The sequence below is a fragment of the Phyllopteryx taeniolatus genome, chromosome 3 (assembly GCF_024500385.1).
Source record: "Phyllopteryx taeniolatus isolate TA_2022b chromosome 3, UOR_Ptae_1.2, whole genome shotgun sequence".
NCBI classification, from domain to species: domain Eukaryota; kingdom Metazoa; phylum Chordata; class Actinopteri; order Syngnathiformes; family Syngnathidae; genus Phyllopteryx; species Phyllopteryx taeniolatus.
Genome location: NC_084504.1, coordinates 32,665,808 through 32,676,433, shown reverse-complemented (window position 1 = coordinate 32,676,433; position 10,626 = coordinate 32,665,808). Strand labels below are relative to the sequence as shown.

The following is a 10,626-nucleotide window of genomic DNA, read 5'->3' as shown; positions in this document are numbered from 1 at the left end:
TTGCGGATGTAGATCGGAGGGAGCTTGGCCTCAGGAATGGGGGTTGCGTCATACATCAGACACATTACAGAGTCGATGTAAATATCATTGTCATCCTGTGGTGGTGTGGGTGGAGTCCAAACCTATGTTGTGATGACAATAAAAAAAGAATTGATAAAGAGAAACCTAGAATGCAGAATTCACCCTCTTTAAAAGTGGTGTCTGGATTTTTGAACAACACAGAAAACATTCTCTTACCGGCATGATTTCTGTATGCCCATCCTCAGCATCGAATACATACTCCTAATAAAAACAAATGTTATACATATAACACTTTATATACAGATAACAGCTTGCAAAAAGTAACATCCAATGACTACCCACCATGTTGTAGGCATCCTCTCTTGTGTAGGTGAAAAGCTCTTCAGCCCCCTCCATCACCTGCCGTTCCTGCTCCTCCTCTTTCAGTTTCTCCAGCTGTTGCAGCTCCCAGCCTCTCTTAGAGCACTTCAATCGCTCCTGAGCAAAATGTCATGAATGAGTCACTTTCAATAGGTTTACAAGCATTGGCCATAATTGGATCTTTGTTCCAGCTATGTCCACCTCCGCAGTGTTAGATGACAGTGATGCTCCTTTTCATATCCTTTAGCTGTGGGGATTTCACAACAGGGAAGCTGTTGGTTGTTACTTGCTCACGGGTACAAGTCACATGGCTAAAGGGATGCTTCTACAGCTGTCAATAGCGGGGTCGTAAAACACAATTATGGGCCCCCCCATAAACCATCGTCATGGCTTCAATCTGATTAAACAGATAAACTACTCACAATACACTTTACATCATGTGAACGGTGTTCACACTCACATTTACTTTTTTTTTTTTTTTATCGTAACAAGATGCACAGTTGAAGACGACAACAAGTCTCCACCGGTATTAGTTTCGTGTGCTAACAAAGACATGTTTTTCAGTCTATTTCCATTTTCATTTTTTTGCGTTCAAATACATTTCCATTCCACCTAATGTTGAGCTGATCAGGTGTCATGTCAGTTTAAAAAAAATTTTTTTAAGACTAAAAAAATGCAACTTTTAAACTGTGACATTTACCAACCTTTATTGATAGACAGGGCACCCACCCATTTACAAATATCACCGTATGCTGCAAATAAAAAATGAAACAAAAAGTATGAATACTGAAATTACTATCTTCTCTCAATTTACTTAAAAATGGACTGTTTACTTAAAAATGGACCCTGTGAAATCTGGGCCTGTTTACTTGAACACAACATTGATATACTCAGAGGAAGCCAAGACTTACGTTGCACGAATGGCTACTTTAGCTACTTATAAGTTTGAATTGTGCTCATTTGTCGCGCAGCTGCATTTACTGCCTTTTGCTGTGACTATTCTTGGCACCTCGCCGATTTGATTGACAGCTGCGGCTAATTTCTTTGATGTCCTTTACGTACCTAATGACCTTCCTTGATCGCAGCTTTGGTCACTAATGTGGTTACATTTCGTCTGTTCGGAGCCTGTGGAGCAGCGTGCTTTCGAAGTGGAGCACTTGTTTACATGTTGGAGTACTCATTTGGCACGTCAAGTTTGCTATAAGCTTGGCCATGCGTGTTCAATGGCATTCTGTGACGCCTGCAGCCATAGCTGGCCAACAACATTTTTTTCACATCGTTCCAAGCTACGCATTACTATTTTGCATTTATTTGTGCTTCCTCTCGAGGTGTCTTCATTTTAGTTTAGTCAGCGTGTCTAATGAGCTCATAAACGCACAGCCATGAAACTATACTGTATTATGTCACATGCGAAAATGCTAACTGCTCAAGTAAAGGTGCACAACACAGACTGTTTATACCTTTTTAAATGAATATCTTGTGTTTATACATACAAGTTTTGCTTTACTTATTTTAATTTGTTTGAAATTGCCTCACTGAAAATGTGAGACAAGAAAATACAGTTTGCTGCTCAATGTGAATTCAAGAAAGAAAATTAATTATTATTCACTAATTATTAAGTGAAATGGCTTATTTTTCCTTGTGTATTCATAATAGCTGTTTAACCAAGCAAGCAAATAATACAAACAAACAAACAAACAAACAAAATCTAACTTATCCGAATACTCGATTACTCAATACAATTTTTACTCTGATGTTCGAGTACTAAAATATTGGATAGCTGCAGCCCTAGTCCAAATATCCCAGTCTCCTTTCGGCTTCCTCTTCTTCTCTGGTGAATTTGTTGGGGTCCCAGTTAAGACAGTCTCAGAAACCGGAGCCTGCACCGAAAGGAGGCTCTGGTATTTGATCAATGGAAGTGCACACATGAGAGAAATTTGGTTCCTAATCGAATAGTCAGCCCACTTTTGTAGAGCCAGCGGTCAGATTAAGGTGGCTACATTTGAACTCTGCTTTCAATTGATTTAATGCCATTGTTGTTTTCTGTAGTGCACGTGAACATACTGAATGTCATTTTTTTCATGATTTTAAATGCCAGCTCAGCTAGAACCATTAGTCCATATTTCATTTGTATACCAATGTGACCATAAGGCTACAGTACATTTTGCATTACTTCAACTTTTGTTACCTTGAGAGCAGTTTCATCATCACTGACATGAAGGTACTCCAGGTAGTTCAGAGCATATCTTTCAATTGGTGTGAGCTGTTTGAAATAATACAGAAAAAACTCATGATGGAAACACAACATTAAAATTGCTTGTCTGTTTGTTCAGCGACAAAATCCATGAAGGTACCTGTTCCATAACTGCATTCAACTCCTCAATCTCTGCAGGCTCTTCTTTAGCCTGGCTATCTGGCTCCTCCTCAGCCAATTCAGACTGCCTGCATGTTACATCTACATCCTCAATTTTCACACCATCTGCTTCTGGTGAATCCTCCAAGCTAATGCTATATAGAGCTTGGATGTAGGGTCGAGCCACTTTTGGAGAGATGGTCTCAGAGGCGGACGGCTCCTGATGAAGAACAACAAACTCTTCCACCTTTTCCCCTGAGCCTGGCTCTACCTCAAACAAATCCTGGATTGTCCGCTAGAATTAGACCAGACGAAGCATTTGGACAATTGGACAATTCTCCCGAGACTCAAGGACAACATAACGATGAGCTGATCTTACTTGTGTGAGAAAAGCCAGAGTATAGTCAGTGCCCTGTGCAGCCACCTCTCTGATTAGGTCCTTGGTTCCATTCTTCAATAGTTTCTCCTCAATGGAATTCCCACTCTCTAACCTGGGCAAACAAACATGGAAAATCCTTGGTAAACTCCCAACTTGTTTTGCTAGTGAAACAAAACAAATACATGGAAAACAGGAACTGGTGCATTCGCTCTAATTATATCACCTGTAAATGTGTATATCCTGAGCACGCCCAATTTTATCACACCATTCCTGGGTGCGGGCATCCATGCTGGGATTTAGGTCTGTGTCATAGAAGATGATGGCGTCTGCATCCAACATTGTTCCAACTGTAGTGCAACAGTGGTTTGTCAGGATGCTGCAGAAAATCTGCCTGCTCCTGTTAAAGGTCCTGATGGTGTCCTACAAGGAGACAAGCATGTTGAGTAGAAAAAAGGACATTCATTTAAAAACAACGTGCAATCTTTCTTGAGGCATAAACAGCAGCACCAGTAGTGGTAGAGATGCAACTATACTGATATGTGCAACCATTTTGGGCCCTGTGAGGAACAGAATCCAACAGGGAGGGAAAAGTGCACAATAATATATCCCCTTGAGCCAGAACTCTGCACGGACACTGGGAGGTTCTGTTGTTAGATGGGGAGGCAACAATTTCTATCAATGCAGAAGCATCTACACAGACTTGCTACCTAGTCTCCAGACCACCACGGTGTATGCATGCAAGCATGCGATTTGCTTTCATTTGATATTTGTATTGTGTCATGAGGCTCATTTTCTTAAAAGCAACATCTCACTGAAATTACAAGACACACAGTACAAGTGAAGTATCAAACAAACCTGTCCTTTTTTTTTTTTTTTTTTTTTTTTTTTTACCTGTCGCCCATCTGGAGTGTAGCTTTCATCCACGCGTACATAAGTAAGCTGCCTATAATCGAGGAATGCCTCGAGGATATCAAGCATCTTCAGCATCTGAGTGAAGATGAGGACACGGCGATTGTCTGACCTAAGCTTCTGAAGCAGAATGGCCAGAGCTTCTAGTTTGCCTTTTGATGAAAAACATACCCACAGTTAATGATAGTTTTAGATTTGCCTTCCACCATCTGGGAAAAAAAATGCACAGCATCTGAACCCCATGAGTATGCATAAGAAACAACCAGGAAGAGAAACCAACTAACCTGAATCCATCTGCAGTAGCTGAAGGTCTGGGAAATAGAAGCGATGCCTGGCCACCAAGTGGTGCATGTCAGCAGTATGGGGAGCAAAGAATTCCTGCAGCTGACAGTGGAGTAACTTCTGCTTAATGATGTAAGGGATGGAAGGATTGGCTGCATACAGCTGAGGAGGTGGCGCAACAGCTGTAGGCATCACACATACCAGCCTACAAGGTGACAAGTGGAGAGTTTCTAAGACTTGGAACAATATGACAGGTAAAAGCATGATTGGGAAATATAAACTATATAGAATTTCAATTGTGATCACATCTAATTGTTTTAATGGGGTAGAATTCCAGGGCATGGATGAATGAATACCCTGAGAAGAGCTTCTAACTTTGTAGTACACAATTCAGGCACTCATGCTTTAAGAGTGAGGTACAACGGTAGGCACCTTTTGGCAAGGCTGTTGGTAGCCTGCATTCGGTTCTCAACAGAGAGCAGGGTAGACTGCAGTGCAGAGGTGGTTGCCACACAGGTGTTGCGGGCCCTGACGCAACTCTCCCGACCCACCCACATCCAGCCTCCAGCAGTCAGAGCACAGTGCCCAGGCTCTGAGCTCACAGTGCATGCCTGCAACAAGTCTGACCCATATAAAACTCGCCGGCGGCAGCGTCGCTCGTTGGCTTCAAAAAGAAGACTCAAACGCTGCTTTGCTTGCCGGGTCTTTTCTTCTGAAGACTCCTGAAGGGAAATTATAAACAAGGGCACAAAATATTTAGATTCATTCAGAGTTTCTTTAGCCGTCTCCGATTGAATTAATGCACAAACCTGTGAGGAGGCTGTAGTGAGCTTGTTAGAGGCTGCTGTGGCATTGGTCGTAACACCTAGTTCAAATATACTGTATGAGCTGAATAACACAGCCGAGCAAATCGCATTCTATTGCTAATAGTAGTGATAGAATCCGCTTTACAAGACAAGATGTATGAGATGAAATGGTAATGGATGTGTCACCTTGCTGGACTGTTGGCAGAGCTGGATGAGGTGCACTGGGTGAAGCTGAGGCATTGGAGTTAGGGACAGCTTGTGCCATCGTTTGCATAACCACAGAACCCTGGGGCCTGATGATTTGCTGCCCAGGAGCTGACACAATTTGTAGAATGTTTCCTAAAATCATGATATATAAACATTTACAATGGGTGCTAATTCAACCATATTTTAAAATAAAGATTGTCTGCTGTTACTGAGAGGGAAACGGTGCAAACATGTTCAGGCTGAAGCAGGTGCATAAGTAAAATGATCTTTTTAAGGATAATGGCTGAGACGTACAAAGAACATCAGTTTGTGATGATTGCGCTCGAGTGTTACACTGTTAATACAATACATGAATGAATCTTACCACACATCTTTTGAAACAAAAACAACAAAAGGCCAGCACAAATCCAAAATTTCATGGTGACAATTGGGTATACACCATATGAACCACTGTACCTTGGAGCTGCAAAGGTTGTCCAGTAGTGAGCTGGCGGAGCTGACTGGGGGACAACGTAAACTTGTTGCCCTGAAATTGCAGAGTGACAGGAGTCTCTGGCTGGGAGATACGATTCTGACTTCCAGCTATGTTGGCCAGCTGGGCAATTTTCACTGCATCCCCTCCTTTAATGAAAAGGAATAATAATGATAAACGAATACAAAATATAGGAACATAAACTTAATGAACTAAATACTGGGCAGAACAAAGGAGGGTCGATGAGTGAAGAGTGCATGAGCAAAATTCTATAAGCTGTGCAGCACTAGTCCAGCATCATTTTAGCACGTTTTGATCAGAAAAACCTATTTAAAATATGAACATATTGCAAGTAAGTGGCCTCCGTTCTGTATACAAAAACATCTCTGTGACAGAGAAGGTAGCAGACAAATGCAACGTATCCCAGTCTCACTCAAAATTATGAGCAATAAAGGAAAGGGACAAATGTAAGATTCCAAAGATGATTAATAATCGAGAGGTAAAATGATTGAACAGAGGCGAGAGGACAAAAAGCAATGGAAATTGTTGGACTGTAGGAAGGGTTGCGTTGTGGACACACTCCAGATTTGACTAAATCTGACACACTTTGATTTCTTACCTTGAGTTGCGATAGCAGCTGCAGTGGTGACCGGCGACTTTCCCCTCGTCTGGGCTGAGTTGGATGTGGAAACAGAGTTGGTCGTGGCAGAAGAGCTTGTTGGAGGATTTTGCCCTACTGCACTTGTAATGGCAACTAGCCGCCCTTCTGGCTTTGTCCCATACTGCACTGGCTGGAACAATCTAATTAGGAAGGATGATGTGACAAATCCAGCACATTTGTTGCAATACTTTATATATGAATAGATTTAAAAAATAAAATAAAAATACAATTCTTTTTGTACCTCATTGGCTTTATTGGACATGGCTTGGGATGTGGCGGTGCTTCTGGACCACTGTAGATCTCCTCTATGAGCTGTTGTGTGACCTTTAGTTTGGGAATTGCTTCTTCAGTCTGATATCGAGTCAACCGATTCTCATTATTGATCAGGTCAAACAGGGACATGTCTGTATCCTAAAAGGATGCAGCAAATGTCAAATAGGGTCGTATTTTATGGTATTCGCAAAGTACTGTACTGTATAAATAAGGAACAGTAAAAAGAACTATACTGCTACGACTATCATAAAAGCACCAATTTTGGTGAAAAAGGGCTGTGAAAAGTAATAACAGTATTTCAAAAGATTATCTGTGAGACAGATGTATAAATCCATGACATGAATGAAAGACAATTTTTTAAACTGCTTTATCAACTAGAAAAACCAGGGGAATGTGTCACATGAGAATGTGTGTATACGTAATAGAAGAAGGGTATACTTTGCTCAAGTCATTCTGCATTGCATCCAGTAAAAGTGATGGGCTATTATATAGCAGTGGAGCGCAGAAGTAGGAGCTGCTTGTCTCTCGAGGTACAACCAAATCAGGGTGGTTACACACACGCTGCAACTGCATCAAGACCTGAAGCACGCTGACAAAGTGGCCAGTCTTCAGGGCCTCCTGAGCTCTAAAAACACAACCAAGCAAAGTAGACATTCATTTAACCACATACCTTCCTGTAGTTTCCAGCTGCAGAAGTGTATAATACAGATAAGTGACAATATAGAGAATTCATGGTGTACGCTGATGGGAATCAAATCAGAATCATCTTTATTTGCCAAGTATGTCTAAAAAAACCACACAAGGAATTTGTCTCCGCTAGTTGGAGCCGCTCTAGTACGATAACAGACAGTCAATTGACAGAGAACACCTTTGTGACATAAAGACATTGACCAAAAAAACCAGTCACTGAGTAATAAAGGGTTGCTAGTTGTCTGGTAAGGCCAGTACATTTATTTATTTATTTTTTGACAATTGTCCTCTAGCACTTAGAGCATGACTAATATTGCAATAGTCCGGTGCAATGACCATTGTGCAAAGGGCACCGAGACTTCAAGGAGTGTATGCAGTTTAAAGCGACGAGTAGTGCGATAATCTGGGACAATGTTGATTGTGCAAATGTTGCAGATCAATCAACAGTATTCAGTGGTACAGTATCAATCAGTATTTTTCCACTAACTATACCTTCCTATATTTAAGGGGGGGCAAATTTCACTTTGTTAAAAATACAGTGAAATTGGTCCTCAGTAATGTTGCGTCAAAAAGGGTTTTTCCAACTTCTGTGATTACAGAGCTGAAACTGTTCTTTAAAAAAAATGTAAATTAAAAATTAAAATCACATGAAATGTGATGTTTGAATGACGTGGCATTTCCATGAGGTTCAACAGGAGAAAATCTCACCCAGGTTGAGTAAGGATATCCTCATACAGGCTCTTCTGTCTGCTGGAGAGGCGGCACTTCAGGATGTGCTCGTACTTTTTTGGCAACTGCTTTTCCACTTCCCGTTTGGAACGCCTCAGAATGAAAGGCTGAATCATCTAATGGTAAAATAAAGTGGATTTGATGTTATGCACATTTACTGGTTTGCTCAATAGATCAAACACAGTATGTGAGAGGCATTTGGCTGGAGAGTATACCCACCCTGTGGAGGCGAATGACAAGTTTGTGGCAGTAGTCTTGATTCTGGTCTGTGCCTGCCTTAACAGGGAAGTCAGAGTAGGGCCTGGTGATTCCTGGCATGAGGAAGTGGATCATAGTCCATAGCTCCTTTAGAGTATTCTGTAGTGGTGTATTGATGAGGAGGATCCGCTGCTCACTGTAAAATTCATTGAGGGGGGGGGGGGGGAGACAACAAGCACTAAAGCAGTTAATAGATTCAAGTGACTGGGAAAGTATATCAAAACCTCAAAATGGTGTTATTAGAAAAATAATGCTGATCACTCAGCTCACCTTTGAAGAGCAAATATGGTTTCCCAGTGTTTTTCAGTCATATTTTTGAGGAGCTGCACCTCATCCAGAACCAGGTGTCTCCACCTTTGCCTCAGAAAATGGCTGCGGTCCTTCATCATCAGTTTGTACGATGTTAAACAAACATGAAAGCTATTTGCTTCTCGCCATCTCTGTAGAGCGGATCAGACCAGATGATACCACATTTCTTTCTAAAGTGATTATATAGTTTTCGTTGCCGCAAAAACACCTACCGTTCTGTGGAACTTACGCTCCCTCTCGGTTCCCAAATACAAGAGGATTTTAAAGCCAGGACACCAGCGTTTGAACTCCACCTCCCAGTTAAGCAATTTACATGTCCTAACCACAATGAGGTGGGGTCCCCAAACACCTGACGGAAAAAAAGAATGACATTTATTATATTGTAGATAAAACATTTATGACCCCCATGTAAATAGTACTAACGGAAGCATACCCTCTTGGCCAGCTAAGTGGGCCATGTAAGCAACTGTTTGTACAGTTTTGCCAAGGCCCGTCTCATCAGCCAGGACACCATTGAGGTGCTTTTTGTACAGGTTTACCAGCCAGTCAACACCAATTTGCTGATATTCACGCAGCGAGCCATGTAGTAAATGTGGTGCAGGGTTGTGAGTCTAGTGAAATAAAACAATTACCACAACAAGAACAAAAAATATGTGAAATTATTTGTTCACACGTGGCTGTGTGACTTACCGAGGAAGTGATCTTGAAGGTACCCTTCGGCAGAAGGAGCTCTGTTGCAGCAGCCACTTCAGATATGTCTCTGGCAGGTTTCCCATCAGAATTACAATACATCTTCTCAGGACTACGAAACTGGTCCACAATAAGCAGAGAGTCTATGAGCACTGCCTCAGGCGGACTGCTTGGAGGACAAGTTATTGCTGAAAATTACAGAGCAATCTAATTTAGGAAAGAAGCACATCAAACACCTGGGAAAAAAAATGTCATAACCTCTGTTAAGGAAAGCATATCACAGCAGTTACTGAAATACCTATAAATTGTAAACAAAACAGAATTATCAAAAGAGAAAAACAAAAACCAGATACAAAACTTGCCACATCTGTCCAAAGTACAGTTGTTTCAGTGACCATTGTGGGGTTTTCTTTAACAATTTTGGGCACGTGTAAAACATAAGCAAAAAAAAAAAAAAAAAAAAAAAGCATTATTTTCAGAGCACGCTGGCACCTTCAGGTTCTTCTTCATCATCATGATTGCTTTGAGGACTCGGCTGAGGCCACTCAAAACCTTCAGTGTAGGCACCGGCATATTGCTTCCTCAGAGCATCCAACGGCAACTCAGCTAAGGGCAAATGACAAAAAAAGTATACGAGTTGGTAATATTAAACTTTACAAGTTTATTTCCATGTTCGCAACTCAAATCAACTCCATCAAAGTGGAAATTAAACTGATGCGTTCCAGCTGCCCAAAAAACAATTTTTGTCATGTTTATTGTAAAATATAAAAACATAAATAATGAAAAAAACAATGAACGTGGAAGAGAATGTGAAGAAATAAACTGGTTTTATTAAGGGTCGCTGCATTTCCGTGGTCATAGGAACAGAAACTCCGTCCACCTGTACTGCAAAGCAGGGGGGGCGGAGGGGGGGTGGGGGATGTGACGCTACTCACAACTGCCACCACAGCACTTTTCCATGGCTTCCAAATAGTACAAACACTTGCACTCTTTTTCACTTTCCTCAGAGCCTTACTGAGGGCTAATTGACAGCAAACAAGTAAGGTAAATGAAATACGCTGTGGAAGAAAAGGCACAGCTCAGCGATCCATGTGGATGCCAAACCATCGCAAAGAAGCATGGACGTGCCACCTGAACTGTTCCATTTTTTTAATGAAATTTCCGTTCGAGTGGAAACATAGCTGAAGCTTGCTCATACATTCAATTTTGGCTTGCAACACAGTGGAA

General features: G+C 41.4%; 1 protein-coding gene and 1 non-coding gene across 8 annotated transcripts in view; both read right to left on the bottom strand.

Moving 5' to 3' along the window:
• Positions 1-10,626, bottom strand: part of ep400 (E1A binding protein p400) — a 35,558-nt gene that overhangs the window by 14,347 nt on the left and 10,585 nt on the right. For all 7 annotated transcript variants that reach the window (XM_061768805.1, XM_061768798.1, XM_061768801.1 and 4 more), the window contains 23 exons: positions 9,892-10,005; positions 9,400-9,587; positions 9,143-9,320; positions 8,922-9,058; positions 8,671-8,840; positions 8,362-8,536; positions 8,122-8,258; positions 7,162-7,348; positions 6,692-6,861; positions 6,409-6,590; positions 5,774-5,938; positions 5,297-5,449; positions 5,114-5,169; positions 4,737-5,026; positions 4,307-4,509; positions 4,005-4,174; positions 3,337-3,533; positions 3,114-3,225; positions 2,736-3,029; positions 2,570-2,644; positions 364-498; positions 238-282; positions 1-122 (listed from right to left, as the gene is read on the bottom strand). The exon at positions 1-122 is cut by the window's left edge and continues 32 nt beyond it. In XM_061768805.1, coding sequence (XP_061624789.1) covers positions 1-122; positions 238-282; positions 364-498; positions 2,570-2,644; positions 2,736-3,029; positions 3,114-3,225; positions 3,337-3,533; positions 4,005-4,174; positions 4,307-4,509; positions 4,737-5,026; positions 5,114-5,169; positions 5,297-5,449; positions 5,774-5,938; positions 6,409-6,590; positions 6,692-6,861; positions 7,162-7,348; positions 8,122-8,258; positions 8,362-8,536; positions 8,671-8,840; positions 8,922-9,058; positions 9,143-9,320; positions 9,400-9,587; positions 9,892-10,005 — 3,655 coding nt within the window. The remainder of the gene's footprint in view (positions 123-237; positions 283-363; positions 499-2,569; positions 2,645-2,735; positions 3,030-3,113; positions 3,226-3,336; positions 3,534-4,004; positions 4,175-4,306; positions 4,510-4,736; positions 5,027-5,113; positions 5,170-5,296; positions 5,450-5,773; positions 5,939-6,408; positions 6,591-6,691; positions 6,862-7,161; positions 7,349-8,121; positions 8,259-8,361; positions 8,537-8,670; positions 8,841-8,921; positions 9,059-9,142; positions 9,321-9,399; positions 9,588-9,891; positions 10,006-10,626) is intronic.
• On the bottom strand, positions 3,648-3,776 carry LOC133475896 (small nucleolar RNA SNORA49). The gene has a single exon (XR_009787983.1). It is a non-coding gene; the product is annotated as a small nucleolar RNA SNORA49 (small nucleolar RNA).